This window comes from Plecotus auritus (genome assembly GCF_963455305.1).
Source record: "Plecotus auritus genome assembly, chromosome: 6".
Taxonomy (NCBI): domain Eukaryota; kingdom Metazoa; phylum Chordata; class Mammalia; order Chiroptera; family Vespertilionidae; genus Plecotus; species Plecotus auritus.
Window position 1 is genome coordinate 13,819,635 of NC_137773.1, and position 25,871 is coordinate 13,845,505.

The window sequence follows — 25,871 nt, forward strand, 5'->3', positions numbered from 1 at the left end:
ATTCCCAGGGTCCCAGAACAGTGGTGCCTGCCTGTGGGGCAGGCAGATTGCACAGCACTGCGAATGGGCACACACTCCTTTGTCTGTCTGCTGATGGGAGATCTCCAGTACTGTTAGTTAAAGTTCCCCCACAGCGGCAGCAAGGTTTCCTTCCCAGTAAGCTTTCCATGTGGCCACCGGCCAGCTGAACGGCTGCCTCCATGTTCTGGTTGTAGAAGATTCTACACAGTGTTCTGGTTGTAGAAGATTCTACACAGTGTTCTGGTTGTAGAAGATTCTACACAAGGCTAGATGCATCACTGTACGTACTTTGTCAGATGGATACAAAGCATATACTTATGCTCGTGATATTTTATTGCCATGTTCCTTCACTTTTTTTTTCCCTAATTCATTTGCTCTTTCAAGCATTCATTTAAATTCACATTTATTGAGTAGTTATTTTTGTGCCAGGCCTACAGTACTAAATGCTTTTATGCTTTAACTCCGAGAAGTAGGTATTTTTATACAAGAAAAAAGTGAACCTCAGAAAGGTTAAGTAATGTGCCTACAGTCACACAGCTGGTAATGGCAGAATTGAATATTGAAGTCTATGTGACTCCTGAAATTAATCACAGTTACTCTGCATTACCACTTTTATCTTTCTATCAAAAACATGACTTATTATAACTGGCAAAAATTAGTCTTCATGTTTTAAGGTAGACCAGGGGTGAGTGATTTGCTTTCTTAACTGTAGATCCTCTGGTATAGGAAAAAATCATGAATTCCGACGTCATTCAATTTCACTGGACCGCTCTTGCCTCCTTTGTAAATTGGCTGAAATATCTCAGCTGCCTTCAGGGAGCACAGGAAGCACCTAGTTTCTATTAGATGAAGAAGTGAAAAAAAAAAGTTATCCAAGTAATAAGCTTGTGGTGTGTGTGTGTGTGTGTGTGTGTGTGTGTGTGTGTGTGTGACAGTAACATGTAAACTGAGACCTGAGTGAAGATGTAGGGTTAACCTGGTGAAACAGAGTGCAGAAGAACAGAGAGAAGGGAATTCCAGGTCAAGGGAACAGCATGTGTGAACAGTGAAAGTGGAGAAAAAAAGTGGGTAAAAGAATTTCAGGGGACTGCAGTATGGACTGTGCTTGGGAGCTATGAGAAGTGAGTATGTGAGGGAGGGAAGAAGGGTACTTTAGGGTAAGATCTGGAAGTTTGGGCTTCAGGGCAAGGGAGTCACTTCAGGGGAGTGTATGATCAAATGTGCATTGCACTTACTCATCCATTTTATGACGTAGAGTACAGTTTTAAATTTTTGAGTTTTTAGACTAATAGCATTTATCATTATACTGAAAATCTTCTGATATGCTGATTACAAATAATCAGTTGATAAAATAATATATAAGCATTTTTATGGTATAATATTAAATTTTTCTCATTTCCAAAGGAAATCCGGGTGTACTTCCTGGCCTAAATTCACAATACATTTCCCTAATATTTGGTAAATTTTTGCATTGGGAATCTTTATTTTAAAATATCATGTTACACTTTAACAGACAGGAAAGGATGGTTGAGACACTTCAGTAATAAATCATAATAAATAAATATGAAGCATTTAGAGACTTGGCATACATTCTTCGGAAATCAATAACCTTTTCTGGGAAATGTAACCCTTTTTTTCATGAATGCTGACAAGTAGATGAATAACACTTTTATTTAATCATGTAGGAAAATAAATAAAGTATGGGGCAAAAGTAGGTTTACAGTTGTAAGTACACGAAAGTTTATTCTTGTATTATTATATATAAATTATTGTATTATTTTCCACTATAAACCTTCTCTGTCCCCACCTTGTAAATTATTAACTTATAAATATTTTTTCAATATTTAAACATTGGCAGAGAAACATCCTGCAAAGTTCTTCTGATTGGAAATAATCTGTTAATATATCAAGAAAATATTTTTAAGAACTATTTTAATAAAGTCAAGAAAGGTTTAGTGGTTGATAATCAGAAATTAGTGGGGAATGGGTAATTAGCAGAAATAATAATAAGCATAATTCATATGGTTTTCTTGTGGCCAAAGGTGCTATCTGTCAAAGAATTGCTGGAAACTCTGTATAAATTAGTAAAAGTGATTTTTCTTCAACACCTTGGGTCTTATATCTCCCCTTTGTTAATATATACTGAAATGGATGGAGAAACATTGGCTAGATTTTCCAGGAAGACCTTCTCAACACATAGGAGGAGAAGGAGGAGGAGAAGGAGGAGGAGGAGGAGGGGGGGGGGGGAGGAGGAGGAGAAGAAGGAATAGGAGGAGGAAGGGGGAGAGGAAGAGGAGAAGAAGGAATAGGAGGAGGAAGGGGGAGAGGAGGAGGGGGAGGAGGAGGGGGGAGGAGAACGGGGAGGAGGAGGAAGAGCGGGGGACGGGGGGGACAATCCACCTCTTTACCCGCTTCGGTTACTCAGGGATCATCCCCCCACATTGATTAAGCTACACACTTAGAAATTGAGCACTTTTCTGGACTTATGTCTCAATAAAAAGTTTTAGAAGCAAAGTATTTCAATAAAGAGTTAAAAAGCATGCGCCCTTCTGTAGACTTGGTGACCATATTCAAATGGGCCTCTATAGAGTGTGCCTCTGATTTACGCGTGTGAGTGGCAGAGGGCCTGTGCACTCTCTGTGACATCTCTGGAAGGCCGCGTTCTCCCTTAGCTGAGTGTCCCTTGCACCTCATACATGTGTCCATTTGACTTGAAAAGAGGTATTTCACTCCAAAAACGGAACAAGCTCGTCAGGGTAAATTGTGTTTGTCTGATTCCAGCATACTCTTACATTCATGTAAAGAAGAGCGAGAAACAGACCAATATCCATGAAAGGTTGTTATCATTTTGCTCATCTATGACTCGTATCTCTCAGCCAGGGCCACAGACTCACACATCCACTGGGGCTGTGGCTGGGGCTGGATGCAATTCATGGAAGTATTTATTGTGTTTGACCAACCCAGCACTTGAAAAAATCAGGACATTTTATTTCATTCATATGTGGGATATAAAACTGGAACTCATAGACACAGACAACAACAGTATGGTGGTTACCAAAGGGAAGAGTTTCGGAGGGATAGTAAAGGGTAAAGAGGGCACAATATATGGTGACAGAAGACGATTTGACTTGGGGTGGTGGGCGCACAGTGCAATATACAGATCGTGTATCATAGAGGTGTACACTGGAAACCTATATGATCTTGTTAACCAGTATCACCCCAATGAATTTCAGAAAACAATAAAAAATTAGGACATTTCATTGTAAAATGTACACTTTCTAATTACCTTTTTTTTTTTAATCCAAAGATCAGAAGCACACGCTGTTATTTTCCACCTGGCTAAGCTGGAAATTGACACTTTATTCAGAAAGGATATGCTTCCCCTAATTTCACCACCATCTCCACCACTCTCTACTATCCTATGTTGAGGCTACTCCATATACTATAGAAGCCATAAACTTGATGCTCTAGGCATCTGAGTTTGGAGCTCTCAATCAGACTTACGTATCTGATATCAGCCCTTACTATGTCATATCACCCTCTGCAATTTTCAGTGGATTAAAGTATAAGTTGGTTTGCTTGGAACTGAAGGTCAATTGCTGCTTGCTTTCCTTCAGCTTTTCAGCAGGTATAAATCTTAACAAACTTGCTTCCCACTCACAGCCCTCTGTCCATTTTAGCTGTGAGCCCTGGCAGTGGTCACATGTTCTGGCTCTGGCACATGCTCCATGCTGGCTGGAAAACCCTCCCAGCTACATTCCACTTGGCAAAATCTTGCCCATCCTCCAGCACCTGCTGAGATCTCTTTTTCTGTGCAGTGACTGCTCAGCTTCCAATCCTATTCCTACTTGGAGTTCTTGTAACACAAATTATTTCTATCTCACACGTATGCCTAATAATAAGCATAAATCAGCATACTTTTTTATATTCATAGCTAAAGTTTGTCAGAATGCCTATTCCATGCTAAACAATATTTATGTATTGTTTCAGTTCTTACATTCATACTAAGAGGTAACTGCCCTTACTATTGTCATGCTGTTATTATTGAGGCTCAAAGAGGTTAAAAAATGTATCGAAGGTTACAATGCTAATTGCTTCTCAGATCAGTTTGTCTTGTATCTAAGCTTTGATTTTAAGGTTCTCAAGGCCCATAAACACATCTTAATAATTTTATGAAATATATTATCCGGGGCTTAGCAAGCGCCGTGCAGGATATAGGCACTCTATGGATTGATTAATATTGGTCAACTCCTTTATTGTCATTCAGGTATAATTATAAAGTCATTGACCAAGTTATGATAAACTTGCAAATTTTAAGTTTGTACATTTATATACTATCCAACTCAAAAATCTTATATTTTCTTTAACATACTAAGAGTAGGCTAATGAGAATTAGCAGACATTAGCTTATTGCACTGTATTTCTCTCCCGGATAGTGTACATTTGGTAATTCTGAATCTATTGCTTTTCCTGTCAGGAAAAGACAGTCTAATATGCTTTCACGTGGGGGTAAGGAATTGAGGAGGACAGAAGGCTATTGAGAAAGCAAATACAGAATCAGATGTGTCCCAGTGATACAACACATCCCAATCACTTAAAAATAGCTGCTCTGGAAATAATTACTCATTAGTGACATTATACATAATGTTACGCCACCACAAATGCCTTAACTAATGCAAACTGCGAGCGTGAACATTATAACCAACAGGGAATGCTGCACCCCAGTGCTCTGAGGACAGTCTTTATTAATGGTTTCGTTAATAATTACCTGACAGAAATATATCTTTACCGAGAGCTTGTTGTCATTAAGCATGCCTTGAAATGCTTTAATGTTTATAGGTTGTATTACAACTCTTTAGCTATTTAATTACATTTAGCAACTCCTCGAGTTATTGTGTGTTTGATTGAGCTAAAATCCATCACCAGTCAAATTAGCAAAGATGGGCTGAGACTGCGAAGGATTTAGGCATTTGGTTCAGTTGCTGTGTATTATAGAAAGAGGCCGCTTTAGTGAACCAGAAAGTTCAGGCTGCCTCTTGACACTAGCCTTGTGCCGCCTACGCCCCTGCCTTCCTCCTCCCTGACAGATGAGCCGGTTCTTTACACATCCTCTCCAGAAAGGGAAATCTACCATCGACCCTGGGGAGCCATTTCATTATTTTATAGCCTTCACTATCAGCCAAGTCATCTTTCTATTTAGCGTAAAGCCTCCTTGTCCTTCATGTGAGAATTGATGACCGGAGCTCTCTGTTTGGTCCATCGCCGAAAATGTGAACAGCGATCATCACTCCCCTGAGCCCTCCATCTATACACAGAGCTGTTATTAAATCTATCCGTTTGCTCTCTCTCCTCAGCTGGGGCAGCAGCGCTCAGCCAGCCATTTGTAAGCATTTAATTGGGTTTTATACTCAATAACATTTTACTGAATTATGAAGCTACTTTGCCATGTTTTGTCTTCTAAAGAGAGAAACAGAAAGAGAGAGAGAGTGGGGGCGGCGGGGGAGGGGGCCAGAAAGAGAGAGAGAGTGGGGGTGGAAGGGGAGGGGGCCAGAAAGAGATAGAGAAAGAGAGACCAGGATGGCAAGCTGGGGAAAATATTCACGGTGCAGCCGTTCTTTAAATTTGTTGTCCATCATCTCATTCTCCCAACCCCACAGCCACCTCCCAATCCTGCTCCCTCCTCCCAGCTTGGGTAAAATACAATTTTTCATATAAGAAATCTTAGGTAACTTTTCCCTTCTGATATTTTCTGTTGTCAGTTCTCACTCTTCATCCTGGTTCAGGTATGCATTTTTTTCATACTTGTCTTTTGTGATGTGCTATTGAGGGACTGAGTGAAAAAGGTGAAGGGATTAAGCAAAAAAAAAGAAGAAGAAGAAGAAATGTCCGTTGTTTTCGACATGTATTTATGATCTTTTTGTGAGCCTTTTCTGTTTCTTTGTAAACTTTGTTTAAAGTGAGCCCCAGGTGTTTTTATTACGATGATTCATTTTATTCTGCTTTAATTCTTTATTTAGTCAACCAAGCTTTTTTTTCTCAGTGTATCATCATTTGGGTACAAAGTGATTTTTTTTTTTTTACTCTTGTGGTTTCAAACAACCCTGTATTACAGAGAATGCTCTTGGGGGAACTTTTCAAATATAATTTTCTAACCTCGCTTGTAATTTTTTGTTTGAATCAGACTTCAGTTTTAAAGAACTCTCTGAATTCAGTTTTTAGTTGCTCTGACCCACATGTGGCCACCAACTGATTTCAGAACTCCATCCTAAACAGCTTAACACTTCTGAAGAAATGGAAATAGTTTCCAGGAATCAAAACAAAGTTAGTCTTAATTGCTGTTTGCTGAGATTCTTAAGGTTATGCTTCCATGCAATTCTGAATAAATAATTGTCCAGAGAGCAAGAGGACCTTGGCATTATAACGGCTCTTCTTTACCTGTTGGCTCAAGGTCACCCAGCAAGAGGCAGAATGGAGACCAGGGCCTCGGACAGCTGGTCTCCAAGGCCTCTGATCTCAATCGCTGTGTCCGTGTACATGAGAGGCGTACATTCATTTATCAAACACCATGCTCACCACTGCTGGTGTTACATGTCTCGTAAGGATGAACATTCTCATACATGCTTCTTTGTCCTCTTCTGTGACTATGTCCCCCGATAAACCCTAAAAGTAACTGGCCAATAAGTGAAAAGTTCTGATATCCAAATTACCCTTTATAACGGTTGAACCAATTTAATATTCTTACCAGCAATTATGCAAACCCAGTTCATTAATATTCTCTTCCATTATTGCATTTGTGAAAAAAGAAAAATTTGCTAGGCAAAAAAAAAAAAAAAAAGAAGTGGTAGCCCATTGTTTCCATGAAAAACGTAGGGTATGTCCTCAGCATACACAGTGTCACACCATTCCAGATGAGTTTAAGAATTACTATGAAATTTCAAAGTGTGAAATCTTGATCTCATCTCAGGATGGAGAAGATTGTCTAGACATAAAGCAGTTTAAGAAATAAAAATGTAAATAATTGATAGTTTTGATGACAACAAAATAACAAAAAAACTCTAATGAATCACTAAGGAGAAGAGAAACACTCATTAGACAACAAACTGCAAAATACATGAAATAACAATTTACAATGAAAGAAATTGAAACTTTGGTTAAATCTAGAAAAACTTTCTTGTGATCATAGTTTTCGAAAAATGGAATCCATTCCTTTCAGAAAGAGTTCCAAGTCACTGGAGAGTCAAGTTAGAACAGTAATTGTTGTGATCTTATGGAAGGAATTCAGTTATCTGAAAGATATTTGTGTATAAATGATATATGTGCATATCATTTATTCATCTTTTCCACCTTCAGAATACATAATCAAATGATGACATGTCCACCAATATTTTAATGGCACAGGAAATTTATTGAAGCACCTAATTTGCTCCAGCATGCTGACCACATTTTCAACCATGAAATGTAATCCTCTGCATTATCAAATGTTCTCATGTATGAACAAATGCTACGGCAAAGAATAAACAAGTAGCAATAAATAGTCTTGGAGGAGACTAAGCAGTTAGGGAGAATTATCGTAACTGTTTTCAGAAAGAAAAAGCAATACACAGTCATCAGAGGAAGAATAAATATAATAAAATAAAACCAACAATATTCCCACTTCTTACTTTATATTTTAATCATTTATCTGTGTATTTAATATACCTTTTATAAATGTTGATTATACTGCACTGCTTTCTAATATGTTATTTTATCTACAAAAAAAAATCCAGAATACTTTCTATGCCCCCCTCCTCTCAAAGTGTTTTCTTATTACATCATATGACTAAATCAAAATGCATTTAAATATCCCTGTATGTGATATATAGAATCCTTTCATTTTCCCAGTTTAAAGTTTTACTAAGTATACTTCTATATAGTTTTGTATTATTTTGTTTTCACATTAACTTCTTGAATTTTTTATTGATTGATTTGCATGAGAGAGAGAGAGAGAGAGAGAGAGAGAGAGAGAGAGAGAGATCAATTTGTTGTTCCACTTATTTGTGCATTCATTGATTGATTCTTGTATATGCCCTGACTAGGGATCAAACCCCGCAACCTTGGATGATGCTCTAACCAACTGAGCCACCCAGCCAAGGCTCACATTGACTTCTTAAAGTGAAATTTTAGAAACAAAGATTGGTACATTTGGTGGGTTTGATTAATGTTGCCAAATGACTGTCTAGGAAGTTTGTACTAATTTCAAATACTACCAGCAGCATGTGTGAGAGGATCTATTTCTCTGTAGAATCTCTAGTACTAAAATATTATAATTTCTTTAAATTTTTGCTGATTAGATAAGCAGTAACCATCATGGCTTATTATGTATTTCTAATGAAAATTTATAGTTTCTAATTGTGGTGAGCAGTTTCCCACATATTTGGTGCCTATTTTATGTAAAAAAAAAAATAACTTGTAAATACTAAAAATGCCATTGGTGAACTTAAATAGAAAGCCAGGTAGTTCTCCACCAAAATGGGTTTATTTGGGAACAGCAAAGAATTGCAACTTGGAACCTGCAGTCTAGTGGTGAATCACTCACAAGTCCAAAGAACTACAGAGAGAAAGGTAGTTTTATAGTGGAAAGAAGTTCTGAGGGGCTGTTGTAAACAAAAAGTCCATTGGAGGAAACTTGGAGTTTACAGTGTAATGGTTTTTCATTGGCTGAGTTATAAAAATCTTTCATTGGCTGTGTGGTTACAGGGCAAGGAGAAGATCCTCCCTCTTCCTTCTGGAATAATACAGTTGAAAAACAGCTTGCTGTTGGAGATGGAAATCACATCTCTTCCTATTTGGAGTACTTGATGATGATAAGTTGAGGGTGTGAGAGCGCCCCCTACAGGCTCTCTCAACCCCAATTTATAAATTGTTTCTGCTTATTAATCTTCGTACTATTGAGATGGAAATCTTTTGCTATCAGTCTTCGGAGTAGCAGAAAGGACTGAGACAGCATTGTTTGTGGATTTTGTTGGTGTTAGAAGTACAAGTTGAGTTGCCAGCCTGTGACAGGAGGCAGCTCTGTGTAATTTATTTTTCGTGTTTAAAAAATAACAGCCACAGTAACAACAATAAAACCTATTTTCCTTCTCTGGTTGAGGTTATCACACTTGCAACTATGGACACAGGGAAAGTATGCGTGAGGTCATGTTAGAAGCTGGGTCAGTGTTTACCACTGTACTTTTAGCAAATGTTCTATCTCAAGAGAGAAAAAAACAGTTAATTGGGCATATCTTTTCCTGAGAAATCTGATGCCAGCTGCTCAGGGACAGTGCGTGCCTCTGTGTTTGTGTGTGTGTGTGTGTGTGTGTGTGTGTGTGTGTGTGTGTGTGTGTGTGTGTGTGTGTGGTGGTGGTGGTGGTGGTTTAAAGGCCATCACAGTCCATGTAGGTCATTTTGAGAGCCATACTCCCACTAGAAGTGTTATGTCATTGGGCTGACATCCTGTGTCAGTTTCTCCCTTTGACCATTTTGGCTTCTTCTCCCTTTATTCACAACTGATGATCCCTAATGAGCATCCTTTAGGGCCTACTTCTGGAAAATCTAATTTATGATAGACCCTGAGTCTACTAGGGATTCAAAAAGTAGCAAATAAACAAATGTATGCACAGGATGATTTCAGACAGTGACAAGTATTATGAAGGAAATACAACCGATGAGACAGTGGCCAGCAGTGGAGGAGCTACAGAGAGGGAAAAGGCTTCTTAAGTGGTCAGTGATGTCCTGAGACTAAACTCATAGGAAGGAGGCAGCTTATTTAAGGTGGAGGAGACCTTCAGCCCTCATCCCTAAAATCCCAGGAATGAAATAATTTCTTTGACAGCCTAACCAGAAAAATCTCGGATTTTAAATACATTTCTATAATATATTCCACCAGTCAGGGGCCCAACAGGAAACAGATGGCATATTGAAAAGGGGATAATTTGAGAAGAATATAATAAAAAGGCAATTTACAAAGAGACAGAACAGCACTCCCTTTTCCCCTCCCAGAGATAGGATTAGAAAGTTGCCATTGGCTTCCTAGTATCCCAGACTTAAAGGGGCAGAGGAGCGAAGGGTCAGGGGAACCTGGACACAAGTTCTATAGAAAGGGAACCTGGGGGAAGATCCCTCATCTTATTCTCCTTCCTCCCCCAGACTCCTGACCTGCTCCCCATTGGCTAAAGCCAGAGAACCAGAGAGGCAATTTTGGAAGACCCTACAGTCTAGTCCAGCCTTGGGCAAACTACGGCCCGCGGGCCAGATCCGGCTGTTCTATCCAGTTCTCTTGCTCTCCCCTCCGCTCCTTTACTTTGAATTTATATTAGTTCACACAAACACTCCATCCATGCTTTTGTTCCGGCCCTCCGGTCCAGTTTAAGAACCCATTGTGGCCCTCGAGTCAAAAAGTTTGCCCACCCCTGGCTCTAGTCTCTAGAGCTATAGACCTTGATGGTTAAGGATGGGGAGCTGGAGAGGCGAAATGAGACATCCAATATATAGTTTATATTTTTAAATAATACTGGATGATATTTAAAAGAAATGACACCAGACCCATCAGAAGTTGTAACCTTTGTCTGTCACTGACTAGCTATAAATCAACATCTCTAAGCCACTTTTTTTTTTACTTGTTAAAAATAATTACATGGCTAGAATAAAACTGATGCATTTATTCTGAAATAGTGTGACTCTGATATTCACAAATCAAATAAAGTATTTTAAATATATTTTAATGAATGCAACAAAAAATATCCGGCACAATATTGTTTTAAATTGTGAACACACACAAAAAATCATTGTTGAAATAACCAGAGTCCCAGCTCTGTGTCTTTCTAGTTGGTAAGTTACTTTGGTTCAATAAAATCTCTTACAATGACCTGAAGTCAGATTTCTGTTGTTTGGCTATGAGTCAAAAAATAGAATGATTACTATTTTCTCAGGGACTCAGACTTCCTTCAAGACATACTTAGAGAGAAGAGAGGATACTGTCATCGAGATAAGGGCAGGATTTGTGGATGATACCATTGGGAATGTAATTTGGGAAACATTGGTGAATAAGGGGCTGGCTGACAGGAGGAGAATAATAAAGGCTTAGGTTGATATGGCCATGTCTATTAATATTTCTGATTGAAAAGAATTTATATGCTCATAAAGTGAGACTTTGTTAGATGCTGCTGTTTGGATACACAGCATGTTATATAAGAAAATGTCTTTCAGAATCCTACCTGAATCTGTAGCAGAAGCCTGTCTAGCCCTTTAATAGTCACGGTATCTTCCCAGAGGATAAGATTCCAGAAAAGCAGAGTCACAGAAGGCCAAACAGCTGCAGAAGAGTACAAATAGCTCTCATCTGAAACCCACGATTTATCAAAGGGGACCATGATTGCTAGCAATCTTACTTTTTTTGGTGATTACAAGGTTGAGCCTAGTAGCGCATGTGACTCCGCAGGAGGACTTGTTGAGAGCTTTTACAAATAATTATGCGTGAGTGTCGGAGAATTAATTTAAGCAGAAGGCCTCTGTGGAGGTCAATCAAGAGCGTAGGCTGGAAGGAGAAAGCTGAGGGAGACCTTCAGTCAGGGGAGAATATGAAGTGGGACTCCTTGGGGAGAGGCCTGTGTTTGCTTGTCTGGGGTAAGCTCATCTACATAATTGACTAAAACAGGATGAACAGCTGTGAAGTACAGCATTTGAATGTGTGGATAAAACAAAATTACAAAATATGCAGGGTCATAGAACGTGTAATGTGTTTTCATAGGATTATAGAATTTTCGAGCTCATTTGGGATATAGGAAATGGGCCAGTCGAGAAGCTAAATGACTTTATCAAGGTCAACTAGCTAGTTAGTTCTAGCTCACTTGTTAAGTATGTGGACGCCAGTCAGACACCCTAGATTCAAATCCCAACTCTAGCGCTCACTCTGTGACCATTGAGAAAACCACTCTACCTTTCGGTGCCACAATCTTCTCATCTAAAAAATGGAAACAGTAATAGGACCTAAAATGGGAATAATAATAGGACATTTCTCGTATTAAATAAGATGACACATTTCAGTAACCCTAGATGGTGTCTGGAACTTAGTAAGTGATTAATTAACATGAGGTATGTTATTATTGGCAAGAATGACCGTTACCTAACTCCTACAGCAATATTCTACCTACTCTAGAGCAAGCAAGTGCATATTACAAGAGGGATATAGGTGAGAAATTAGCTTCCTGGCTAAAAATGATTGTGAGACACTGAAAAATGTTAGTCTTCTTGAGTTGTAAAAGCAAAAAAAAAAAAAAAAAAATGTAAGTACCTTTGGGAGAAGTGACTCAGATGTGCCCCTTAAAAGTTTTCAAAATTTCTAATGCTAAAATTCAGTATTTGCATCTTTTCCCCTCTAGCTGACATTTTTAATTAGTTTGTTTTGCAGCTAGCAAAAATATATATCAATATATTTTTTTGATAAATGACCTTTTTAACAAACTATTTTTTCTCTAGTAATGGTGCCCACTAAGGCTACAGGATTCTTTTATCCTTTGTAATTAGAATAGGTTGTGATTTTATTTGTCTTTAAAATATGTTTCTATTGGTTCTTTAGAGAGAGGAAGGGAGAGGGAGAGAAAGAAACATCAGTGTGAGAGAGAAACTTCGATCAGCGGCCTCCTGTACGTCCCCCTATGGGGTGCATGGGATGATAACCAACTGAGCCACGCTGACCAGGGCTGGAATAAGTTGGGCTTTTAAGTAAAAGCACATTTTGAACAAAGTAAAAGCATGCTGAGAATTACAGCAATGTATTTTGAATATAGTTGGAGATGAGGCACCTGATGTTCTTAGAAAACATAGGAAGTTGTTGAAAAAACAACTTTTTGGGGAATGTGGAGGGTTATCTAGATAAAGAATTCGAGCAAAGTTGAAGTTCAAAGTTACTTTCTTATAATCTCTGGTTGACATTCTATCAAGTTCCTCACATGTGAAGACTCATGTTTAACCTGAAGCACCTCCTGAAGAGTCTGCTGAAATGCCTGAAACATGTCTGTTGGTTATGATTCTGAGTTTTTTTCCTGTTGGCTGAGGGGTGAAGGCATCTATTGTTATTTATTAACTCTCTTTGGCCATATTCGAACTTTGGATGACATGGTAGCATCATCAAATCTCACATTATGACACCATTAAATATGGGGCATGTCTTTGGTACAGAATTCTGGCATAGCTGTTGTATGTTTTGATTTTATAGATGCCTTTAGGGGACTGTGTGAGGATTTTATAGCACAAGTCAGTTTTGGACAGCAGTGCCCAGTGGCTAAGGAATAAAGAGTTTATTCAAAGATTCCTCAGCCCAGTCAGAATATTGGCCTTTTTCAAATTGTGTTTTATCATGCAACAGTATTTAGCCCCAGGGAAGACCCATTTCTACTTTTAACAATGGAGGACCTGCCACCGGTGAATGAGGTACTTTCTGGAGGCATCATGGACTCTTTCCTTTGCCTGAAGACAGAATCATCTCCATGTGTTTCACAGTGGTCCTCACACTAATCAGGATCCTGCAGAGTTAGTAGCCTCCCTTCAAAGACTCTAGTAGCGGTGTTGTGTAATTTAAGGCCCATTAGGGGTGTTTATCAGGATTCAGGAAGGCATGTTCATGAAAAGCCCATTAAGTATTGTTGCTTTGACTTATTCCCGGAGAAACTCACCCGTTATAAATCAGAAAGTCCCGAAGAATAGATTCATGTGCTCCTCACTGGGATTTTCCGAATAAGATTCATCCCAGGTAGCTTCTTGTATAAGGGTGATTTGACTTTCAAACTTATTTGAGAATTTTTTAAATTTAATTAGGCAATTAATATAGAGAGTTGCTTCGTTTCCTCCATTTGAGAATGCTTATAACCATGACTTTTCTTTGTGTCATTATTAATTATTATTATTGCTATTTTAATCTTGGGCTAGTGACACATGCTAGGCATCTGGCAAAGTACTTAAGATACAAATAAGACACAGTTCTGGTTCTTAGTCTCACAAAACACCTGGAAAAGATGCAGGTTTCTTATACATGTAACAAGCAGATGTATGTCTGTATTTTGTCTTAAAATCTATTAACTAGAGCTCCATATACACATATGGCATATTTTTGCATGTTTATGTGTTCAGAAGCTATTTACATCATATTGTATAGCTCTGGTTTGCTTATAAGTCTGTGATTATTCTACATTTTTTTCCATGTATACAGGCACATATGTATTCTACCAGAGAACCACTGGTCAAATGAGTTATCACTGTATCTACTCATTAGCAGGTAGTAATAACAAAAGTTACAGAACATGTTGTGAATTGCAGATTCTTTCTACATTTAGCATTTCACAACACATTATGATGGCAAGTATCTCATTCAGATTTTTCAGGGTAACCAAGTGTTGGAGATACAAGTCACTTCCCAGGTCACTCTTGTATGATCAAGATTCCAAATGGATTACTTTGGCTACAGAGTTTCTGCTTTAATCCAATAGGAGACACAAATGCCCCATAAGCATTGACTAGTAAACATTTATATATTTTCCAGCTTTATGAAGTATATTACCACATTACAGATGCAAAACACTGGAGTAAATATGGGTGTTGTTGATGTGAGAAAAACACTTTCTTCTACTTTATTCTTCAAGCATGAGTGGAAACTCACTGCTTCTGTGACATCATTAGTCGATTTCTTTTTCTTGTTCACAACACTGGTTCACAGATGTTAACTGCCATGAATATGTACAGCAGAAAGTGTGAACCACAACCTATAGTAGTGATTGCAAACTTCACTGAGTTACACAGTCAGGCATCTGTTTATGGCTCCCTCCCTTTTTGTCACAGTAGTCCCCCCTATCTGTGGGGATGTGTTCCAAGACCCCCAGCGGATGCCTGAAACCACAAACAGTACTGAACCCTATAGATTCTGGGTTTTTTCCCCTGTACGTATATACCTTTTCACTTAAAGGAAGCACTTCCGGCTTCTCTTTGGCATGTCTGAATTACTAGCGTGACTACTTTGGGGCCATTCTGAAGTAAAGGAAGGGTACCTGAACACAAAACAAGCACCACAATACCTTGACAGCCCATCTGCTAACCAAGATGGCAACTAAGTGACTCACAGGTGGGAAGCATCTCCAGGGTGGAGATACCAAACAAAGGGGGAATTCACATCCTGGGCAGGGCGGAGCAGAACAGCATGAGATTGCCTTCTGCTGAGAACGTCACGCAATTTAAAACTTATGGATCGTTTATTTCTGGAACTTTGCACTTAATTTTCAGGGCACAGTTGGATGCAGAAAACCAAAACGACAGAAAATGAAGCCATAGATGAGTGGTCACTACGGTATTTTCATCCTACCGCGGAGGAGTTGGACCCTCACACCTAACAGGAATTCCACAGACTCAGTCTACTTGGTTTACTTGTCTAAGTCCTGTCCAAGACCTTTTAATGGAAAAGGTCTAGCTATGGACTGTGTCTGCCTGCACCTTATTTCTCTGTTCCCAAAACATAGTAGAGTGCCTCTCAGAGTAGTCTGGCAAAGTTGGTCACATTCAACATCAATTTCTACTCTTAGTTTTCTTTAGCAGATGTAATTTTTAAAAAAAATGTCTTTTGTTAATCCTCACCCAAGGATATTTTTTCCATTTATTTTTAGAGTGGGAGGGAGGGAAGGAGAGAAGGAGGGAGGGAGAGAGAGAGAGGAAGAAACATTGATGTGAGAGAGATAAATCTATTGGTTGACTCCCACACGCATCCCAACTGGGGGCTGGGGCCCAAACCTGCAACCCAGATATGTGCCCTTGACTGGGAATCAAACCCGCAACCCTTCAGTATATAGGCCGATGCTTTAACCACTGATCCACAGCAGCCAGGGCAGCAGATATAAATTTTTAAAGGGCCTATTATATGCCATTACTCTTTTATATTCTTTATATAAATTATTACATCAGTTCTTACATAAACCCTGTTAGGTAATTATTATTGTTATTAATAATATCCCCCCTTTTTATAGACAAAAAAAACTAAGGTTGCTTAGGAGATATTAACCATCTTGATGTGAATCAGTCAGTGAGGCCGAATTAGAATTCAGACTTGTGTCTGTTGTGTTCTAAGACTTGTGTTTTTGTGGTTTTTTTTCATGACCTTATGCTGCCTCATTGTTCAGAAAACATATGTTGATAAATCGTTTAGGACTGTATGCTGTTTGGCTCCTTCTGCAGAGAGATTATGGAAGAATGATGGCAGAGAAACATAAAGACATTAAAGGGACATATTCTTTTCTCTCTGATAAAATAATAAAAGAACCAACTGTTCTAAATAAATAACTCTACCATCCCATAGGAGAAAGCTCTCTAACAGGTCATAAGAATATAAGATCACTCAGGCAGGACAGAGCAATTCAGGTGATAAATGGAAGGCTGATTGTGACTTGCATTAAAGCACTTGCAAAGTACTATTCTATGCACAGAAATCTCAAAAATGATGGGTCAAAGCCAAAATTGATTGAAGATTAGATTTCCAGGTCTACAGAAAGGGAGGAGAAACCAGGTGAATGGAAGAAAAATGTCGATGTTAATACCCTTAAACACCTGTGATGCTAAAATAAGAGTCCTGGGACTTCCCCATCCCCCCCAAAACACAACATTCTGGAGCCTGGGAACTGCCTGTCTATCAAACACTGCCAGGTGATTTTGTACATGTAGGTCATGGACCACACTTTGGGAAAATACTGATTTGGTCCAGTCTCTTTATTTTACAAATCAGCACGAGGTTCTAAGGGTAAATGGTTATCCAAAGTTTGCTGTACTCTCTTTTCATTAGAGTTTTAGCTAAATCGGTCTCCTACAGGCCCAGTTCTGTCCTCTTTGATACTTGCATTTAATTTTTCCAATTCTAGCCACGGACCAGCTAACAGCATGTATCCTTGCTCTTTCTCTTCTAGAATCACAACCACGGCTGCCTGCATGATGGACCTAAGGCGGTACCCACTGGATGAACAGAACTGCACCTTGGAAATTGAAAGCTGTAAGTTTTTCTGAGAATCCAGCTAGACTGAACTCTGCTTACGGGTTCTCCAGACCACAGGCCTGCAGAGGTTCTGCCAGCACACTAACTGTGATGGAGGGAGGCACTCCTAGCACCTGCCCTCCTGCTGCTGGAATCCTCTTAGTCTTGTCCCCAAATCCCTGGGAGAGGTGTGAAGGGGAGAAATAATCTAGCAATAAAAGGAAGATGCTGAGAGCCTGGAAGAAAACCAAGGGCTTTTCTAGTCATTTAAAGCACAGTATTTGGAACAAATAGCTACACCAGGCTTGGGACAGTAGGTGAAGTGGGCAGGGGGACACAAAGTATCCGAATAATTTTTGTCCCTCATAAGCATTATCACTTTTCAATTGCAAAATAAATGTGGCCTTCTGGAACAGCTGAAACCTTCATGGAATGTGGATTAGTGAGATGTTGTTGCTTTTCTCCAGGGACTATTTTCAGTGTCGAAACTTATTTTACATTCTTGCTGAAGGCCATCTGATGAGCAAGATGAGTGTATATGTGTGGTTCTTCTTTCCTGCGCCGACCTGTTTTGCAGTATTGTTGCATTTCTAGGCCATAGTGTGTGTCCTTGAGGATTCAGTCACCTGCCCTGTTGAGTGGAATGTTGATGTCACAGCCCAGCTCCAATTCAGAGGTCACTCAGGGAGGTCGTTTGCAGTGGAATAGGATTTTGAATCCCTTTTCTCTGTCAGTTCTTTGTTCAGTATTCATACGTCATCCCACCAAACTATTGGAAGCTGACAATCTAGCGTTCTAGATAGTGAGCAAGCAGCCTGCTGTGCAGGTACTCTCAGCCTTCCTTCATCAGGAGCTCTTGCTGTGACAGGCAGCGTGACTCTCCATCACTGCTCTGAGCAGAAATCCAGTATTTATGACATATTGTGGGCATTTTTGCCCATTTCAAAAAATAACTTCCAGGGATAATTCCATTTACACACATTTTTTTAAGAACCCAATTTCATACTCATATTTCAATATCATTATGCTTTTCACATTAGATCTTTGCCATGTAGAACTGCTTAATAAAATTGCTCTGTAGGATTTTTATGATTATTTTTATGTAAATATCTTTGGGATTAACTTTGCATTTTCATGACTAATAGCACAGTTTAGAGTGCAGAATATTGTATTTCAAAGTCCAAAACCTAGTTGTTTCAAATTGTTGTTAGGATATTTTGCAAAAAAATATGTGGCTTTGTACCATTCATGAATTTTTACAGTAAGAGAATTGTTCGTGGTAGAATTTATCTGGAATTTTAATAATCGTTATTGTACATGTCATCTGAGCCTTCCACAGCCTTCTTACTTGAAAGAACTAATGCCTGAAAGACACAGGCAACACCCAGTGTTGCATGGAATTAAATTATAATTGTGACCTGAATATTGAAAAATTAATAATTCCTTAGACTTTTAGAAAGTTTAAATTTTATAAAGTGGCTTTTACATATCTCATTGCAGTTTACAGTTACCTTTTTAAATGAGGTAGAATAGATTTTTTCCAGCTTTATTGAGATATAATTGAAAAATTACATTGTGTGAGTATGTACCATGTGATGATTTGTTATATATAAGTTTTGTGAAATGATTATCACAGTAAGGTTAGTTAACACGTCTATTACCTTACATGGCTACCTTGTTTTGATGTATGTGTGTGTGTCTGTTGGAAACTTTTAAAATTTACTCTTAGCAACTTTCAAGTATACAGTACAGTATTGTGAACTATAGTCACCATACTGTAGATTAGATAGCCACATATTATTAATTTTATAACTGAAAGTTTGTGCCCTTTAACCTCCTTCACCCATCTGGCCCAGCCCCCACACTTGGCAGCCATCAGTTTACACTGTTTCTATCAGGTCAGTTTTCTTTTTTAGATTTCATGATAAATGGTATTAGACTTTCTCTGCCTGACTTATTTCACTTAGCATAATACCCTCAAGTTATCCATGTTATCACAAATGGCAGGATTTCCTTTGTTTTATGGCAGAATAATATTCTATTTCATATATCTATAAAAATAAAAGCTCAATATGCTCATTAGACCGGACAGCCAAATGACCTTCCAGATGAAGCCGCAGCTGTGAGGGCCGAGCCCCTTGCACCAATTTTGTGCAACAGGCCTCTAATGTGTGTGTGTGTGTGTGTTGTGTGTGTGTGTGTGTGTATACACACACACACATATATATGTGTGTATATATATATATGTGTGTGTGTATGTGTGTGTATATATATATATATATATCTTTATCCATTCATTCATCAATAGACAATTAGGTTGTTTCCATGCCTTGACTATCCTATATAATAAAAGCCTAATATGCAAATTGACCAACCAGTGGAACAACTGGTCGCTATGATGTGCACTGACCACCAGGGGACAGATACTCAACACAGGAGCTGCCACCAGCCTGCAGGCCCCAGGCCAGCCAAGGTGGGTGCCAGCAGGGGCGCCCCGATTGCCCTGCTGGTTGCCCCACAGATCGGCCCTGATCACTGGCCAGGCCTAGGGACCCTACCCATGCACAAATTTTATGCACCAGGCCTCGAGTTGTAAATAATGCTGTGGTGAACACGGGGTGCAGATCTCTTTGAGAATAATTTTATTTCCTTCACATATGTACCCAAAAGTAAGATTGCTGGGTCATATAGTAATTCTATTTTTTTTCCTTCAATAATATTCCCATTTATTTTTTAAAGTCTCATCTTATTTTTTTTTTAGTTTATCTTTATTGTTGAAAGTATTACAGATGTCCCCTTTTTTCCCTCATTGACACCCCACACACACACACACTCAACCCCTCCAGGTTTTCACCACACTATTGTCTGTGTCCATGGCTTATGCATATATGCATATAAGTTCTTTGGTTACTCTCCCCTCCCACCTACCCACCCACCCTCACCTTCCCTCTGAGACTTGTCAGTCTGTTCCATGCTTCTATGTCTCTGGATGTATTTTGTTAATCAGTTTATTTTGTTCATTAGATTCCACATATTAGTGAGATCATGTGATACTTATCTTTCTCTGACTGGCTTATTTCGCTTAGCATAATACTCTCTAGGTCCCTTAATGTAGTTCTATTTTTAATTTTGAGAATCCTTCATAATAACTGTACCAATTTACATTCCCACCAACATTGCACAAGATTCCTTTTTCTCCACACTCTTACCAATATTTGTTATCTCCTGTCTTTTTATGATAGCCATTCCTACAAGTGTGAGGTGATATCTCGTCATGGTTTATATTTGCATTTCCGTGATGATTAGTGATGTTGAGCACCTTTTCCTGTACCTGTTGGCCTTTTTTATGTTTCCCTTGGAAAAACATCTCGTCAGTTTCTCTGCCTATTTTTAAATTGGGTTATTTGTGGGTTGTTGTTTTTTATTTTGTTTTGTTTTGTTTTGTTTTTTTGCTATTGGGTTATATGAGTTCATTATATATTTTGAATATTTGCTGCTTATCAGGTACATTTTTTGCAAATATTTTTCTGCCATTCCATATGTTGCCTCTTCATTCTGTTAATGGCTTCCCTTGCTGCATGGAAACTTTTTAGTTTGATATAGCCCTGCTTGTTTATTTTGCTTACTTGTGCTTTTGGTGTTACATCCAGAATATCATTGCCAAGACCGATGTTTTCCCTATGTTTTCTTCAGGAGTTTTACAGTTTCAGGTTTTACATTGGAATCTTTAATTTCTTTCAACTCAATTTTTGTGAGTGGCTTAAGATAGGTTTCTAATGTAATCATTTTGCATGTGGATATCCAGTCTTCCCAGTACCATTTATTGAGAAGACTAACTTTTCTCCATTGAGTATTCTTGGCTCCCTTTTCAAATGTTATTTGGCCATGTATGCGAGGGCTTATTTCTGAGCTCTCAGTTCTGTTTCATTGGTCTATATGTCTGAATTTTTGAGAATTTTCCTTTTGTGGCTTAACATATGGCTGACTCTAGAAAATGTTCCATGTGTGCTTGAGAAGAATGTTTATTCTATTGCTGTTGGATAGAATATTCTGTATATGTCTGTTAGATCTGTGTGCTCTATAGCAGTGATTTTTAACCAGTGTGCCATGGCTGGGCACTATTTAGTCAGGGGTACTAACTTCTTTCCCTTAGATTATCAAATAAAAGAATGACAACAGCCAACACAACAATAGCAATTCGGTGTGAATGGGTCAAAATTATACCTTTTTTTTTTTTGTCAGATCAGCAAAAAATATATTTTTTGGTGTACCACAGAATTTTAGTAATTAGCTTGTGTGTGCCAGGAGATGAAAAAGGTTGAAAATCTCTGGTCTATAGTGTTGTTCAAATCTGCTATTTCCTATTGATTCTCTGTCCAGATGATTTATCCATTGTTGGTAGTGGGGTATTAAAGTTCTTAACTATTATTGTATTGCTGTTTATTTCTCCTTTTAGTTCTGTTAGTATTTGCTTTATATATTTAGGTGTTCCAGTATGGGTGCATAAATATTTATGATAGTTATAGCTTCTTGATGAATTTACCCCTCTATTACTATATAATGACCTCTTTTGTCTCCTGTAAGCATTTATAGCTTAAAGTCTATATGGTAGATATTAATATTCCTGTCTTTATAGGGAAACAGACACAAAGGGGGAAAGTGATATGTCTAAGAACATGCAACCACTGAGTAGCGCAGTGCTCTGAGCTAATGCGGGGATTGATAGCTGATTTATCTTAGTAAAGCCACTGACTTCAGAGAGATCAGATTAACAGGAAGATCGCTGTTCTAAAAATCAGGAAAATAGACTGTTCTTACAAAAAAAATGGGGCTTATTCATATTTATTTAAACAGCAAATCATTGTTATGGATAATGAAATATGGTATTATATTAATAATAATCATTATTATTAATACTATATTAATAATATATGTGATATCCAGGCCCTGTTATTGTAAGCAGGTAGTAAACTAACTAAGCATATTGAAATTAGGATCTGATCCTTTAAACAACCAGCTCTGAGGTTGATCCCTGATATTCTACCTTATTCATTCTTTTCTGTTAAGGAATTCATTCATTCTCTTTCTTCCTCCACCTCATCTCCTCTCCCTTTTTCTCCTCATGTCTACTTATTTCTCTTCTCTCCCCCTTTCCCTCCCTTTCTTTCTCCTCTCAAATACATTTGACCCTAAAAGTGGCATTACTAAATCTTTATCACCTTGTCTCCTTATCAACAATTAGTGTATTGGTTTTATTTTAGAGAGGATAATATAACTTGATACAGAGCAGCTTGGAGTGGGGAAATATTGACCTGAGCTCATTGTTCATTTATTCATGCATTAGACCATTCAAGAATTTACTCATTTATTAAATATTTATTGAACTCTAGTTATTTACAAGGCATTGTAATACACTCTAAAAATATAATAGTGAACAAATGTAGACAATGGCCCTGCCTTTATTATGCTGAGGGAGATGGGTTTTATTTAAATAGATACACATAAGAATGTAAAATCCCTTTAGTGAAAGTGCTGCCAAGATGAGAATTTAGTTTAGTAAGATCTTAAAGAAAGACTAGAGTAAATCTTGAAATAAAGTGCTGATGATTCTAGAAAGGCAGTGAACTGTGCTTATTTCAAAACTTCTTAGGCCCAGCTGGCATGGCTCAGTGGTTGAGCTTCGACCTATAAACCAAAAGGTCACGTTTCGATTTCAGGTCAGGGCACATGCCTGGGTTTCGGGCTCAATCTCCAGTGTGGAGTATGCAGAAAACAGCCGATCAATGATTTTTTCATCACTGATGTTTCTATCTCTCTCTTCCGCTCCCTTCCTCTCTGAAATCAATAAAAACATGTGTGTTTTTTTTTAGAAAAACACCAAACCTTTTCTTAGATTTAGAGGAATGGAGAAGTTTTTTAGAATCAGTAGGATTTTGCTGAATTAAATGGGCCCTGATAATATGTATCACTATGTAGGAAATGAAACATATACTACACCCATGTATATATCTTGTCTATATCTTTCTCTGAATCTTTCAGTCAGATTGGAAAAGGGATACTGGCATACTCACCTATATTTCCAGGGAAATATCACCCTCAAAGTACCAATGACAACCAAGTTATGTGCTAGCCTATAAAAGGTTTAGAATGTTCTTGCTATTTAGGGATAAGATTAAGTCTTATAAAGAAACAATTAGTTGTCTCCGGTGTGCCTTTGAGTACTAGTACTTAGGAGTATTAAGAAGGCCCTAATACTGTTAGGTCAAATCAAATATTTGTCTCTTTTTAAAAATATATAAAGTTCAAACCATGTCGAGGAAACAACATTCCATCATATGGTAAGGTTACTTAGCAGGCTCCATCCAGAAGTGAAGAGAGGGGTGCAGGGAGTATTACAGATCTTTGAAATGGGAATAGTTAGGGGGCTGCTCTGTGATATCCTGAGCCAGATCAGCCATCTAATATCAATATCAGCTATTGATTGTGAGGGACTCCTCTCCCTCCTCAGAAGAGACAGGCTGTCTTGTATGGTATTGAACTCCTCTTGGGATGTGGAATATAAAATTGTCTTAACTGGATCCATTAACCGGCTTTTCATGTTACTAAAACTCCAAAGGTTCCTGATTCTCATTTGTTTGTGTGCTTTATCTCAGCCTATGGCTGGATGCGTTGGACTGGAGAGCCTTGGTGTGTCAGAGAATAAGATCAGAGCTCTCATTCTCAACGTTGTTGGTTTTCCCAATCAATCTCAGCCTTAGTGCAATCTGCACTGAATCAGAGGGGTAGAACTTTCTCCGGAACTCTTTCATAGGCAACTTCTCAGGGCTATGCCAAGTGTCACTGAGGCAGAAAGTCAACCATCTCCTTTTAGCATTCCTTCAGGGGTGGGCAAACTTTTTGACTCGAGGGCCACAATGGGTTCTTAAACTGGACCGGAGGGCCGGAACAAAAGCATGGATGGAGTGTTTGTGTGAACTAATATAAATTCAAAGCAAAGGAGCAGAGGGGAGAGCAAGAGAACCGGATAGAACAGCCGGATCTGGCCCGCGGGCCATAGTTTGCCCACTGCTGTCTAGATCCTTTAAAAACCACCCTTCCTCTGCCCTTTGTGGCAGCATCCAAAACCAGCCTGGCTGGCCTCTTACAGTCACTGATTATATGCCTGACATTGGGAAAGTCACCATGTGTAACTGAGCCTCAGTTTCCTCAAATGGGATAATTATACCTATCACACAGAGTTGTTAGGAAGATTAAATGAACTAATATGATCTAATATAGATTAAGAATTGGTTGTAACATGGCAGATATCTAATAAACAGTAACTTTAGTAATTAATAATTATTACTATAACATTAATTTTTATTATTATACTGCCACAGATTTGCTCTAATGATGAGATCTAGTATATCCAGCCAAGAAGCGTCCCAAAGCACAGCATTGCCCTTCTCAACCTTTGCAGATCTTATTTCAGATCTTGCATTTACATTCCAATTAGGCCTCATTATCTGTAGGGCTATCTACTTGTGGTGCCTACAGTATTAGTTGCTATTAAATTTTTTTACTTTAGCCAAAGGGAAAATAATTAATAGCTAGCTTCAAAATTCAAAGAGGAGTATTTAAAAGCAAGCTCTTTGACATCTGTTCTTGGGTGAAGTGAAAGGACAGTCCATTTGGGGTTTTGTTAGCATTTAAACTGATCACCTGCTGATGATCTAAAGCTTCTATGGTCAGTGTAGCAAAGGTCCCTGGCGGGGGTGGGGGGGGCAAGGGAGGGGGGAGGTAAGCGTGAGTTGGCACTGGCATCTCTTCTTCTAGAGAGATTCACCATGCTTTAGAAAGCAGAAAATGGGCATGTGCTTGTTGTCTTACATAATTCATATTTTGATATTTTGATATCATATAAAAACAACTTAAATTATTGATAGAATAAAGGCTCTATTTTCTTTTCCACAATTTCATCCCAAACAATTCTTATTAAAGAGGTCAATATGGATTGATATATTTAAGCAACTTGGAGGTATCGACAAAATTTACTAAGGCACCTGGTTAATATATTTCAAATACAGTTTGTGATGTGGATTAGTCAATATGCTAGTAGATAGACACACAGTATTTTTTAAAAACCTAGAGGAAACAAGAGTGTATTGTGCTCCTTTACTCCCAAAGGAAAAATTGAAGGCACCTTAGAGTATGGGCATAGATTCAAAATACTTACCCCAAAGGAAGTAGTAATCAGCTCGGGTTTGAGCTAGTGTGATCTAGTGGATGGGAGGACATTCGTTGACTTGGAATAGCTGTTTAATATGTTGTTCACGCTAACCAAAGAGGTCACTTAGCTTTTCAAGCTATCGTTTCTTCTCTCTGCAGTGTTGTGATACCTGATAGGTAATTGATAATCAAGACAGAGATGTTTGTGGAATGCTTGGTACCAATATTTCCATAAGTAGCAGCTGTTATCATTATAGCATATTATTATCATTATCCGGTCCGGCCTGGAACAGTGTGCTCAGTTAGAGTCACAACATTTTAAGAGGGATATTTAGCAATCAGAAAACGAAAATGTAAACAATACATAAACCATGGAGTATGAAGAACCAGTAGAAGAAATGAGTGGGCAAAGGGGTGCATTTACCTTGAGGAAGGGAGACTTAGGGAGGCAGGCTGGTAATATTTAATGGATAGCTATTTTCAAATAACTACAGAATTTCCTCTTAAGGGAGCAGACTGTGTCTGCCCTGAGGGCAAAACTAGACTAATGGCAGAAGATGCCAAAAGACAATTTAGGGCTGAACTATTTTTTTTTTAAAGTCTTGGCAATTACAGCGGGTGAAAA

At 38.4% G+C, this 25,871-nt stretch overlaps 1 protein-coding gene across 5 annotated transcripts in view; it reads left to right on the forward strand.

Annotated features, from left to right (window-relative positions):
• GABRB2 (gamma-aminobutyric acid type A receptor subunit beta2) overlaps positions 1-25,871 on the forward strand; it is a 203,358-nt gene that overhangs the window by 81,342 nt on the left and 96,145 nt on the right. For all 5 annotated transcript variants that reach the window (XM_080673122.1, XM_080673118.1, XM_080673120.1 and 2 more), the window contains exon 6: positions 16,974-17,056. In XM_080673122.1, coding sequence (XP_080529248.1) covers positions 16,974-17,056 — 83 coding nt within the window. The remainder of the gene's footprint in view (positions 1-16,973; positions 17,057-25,871) is intronic.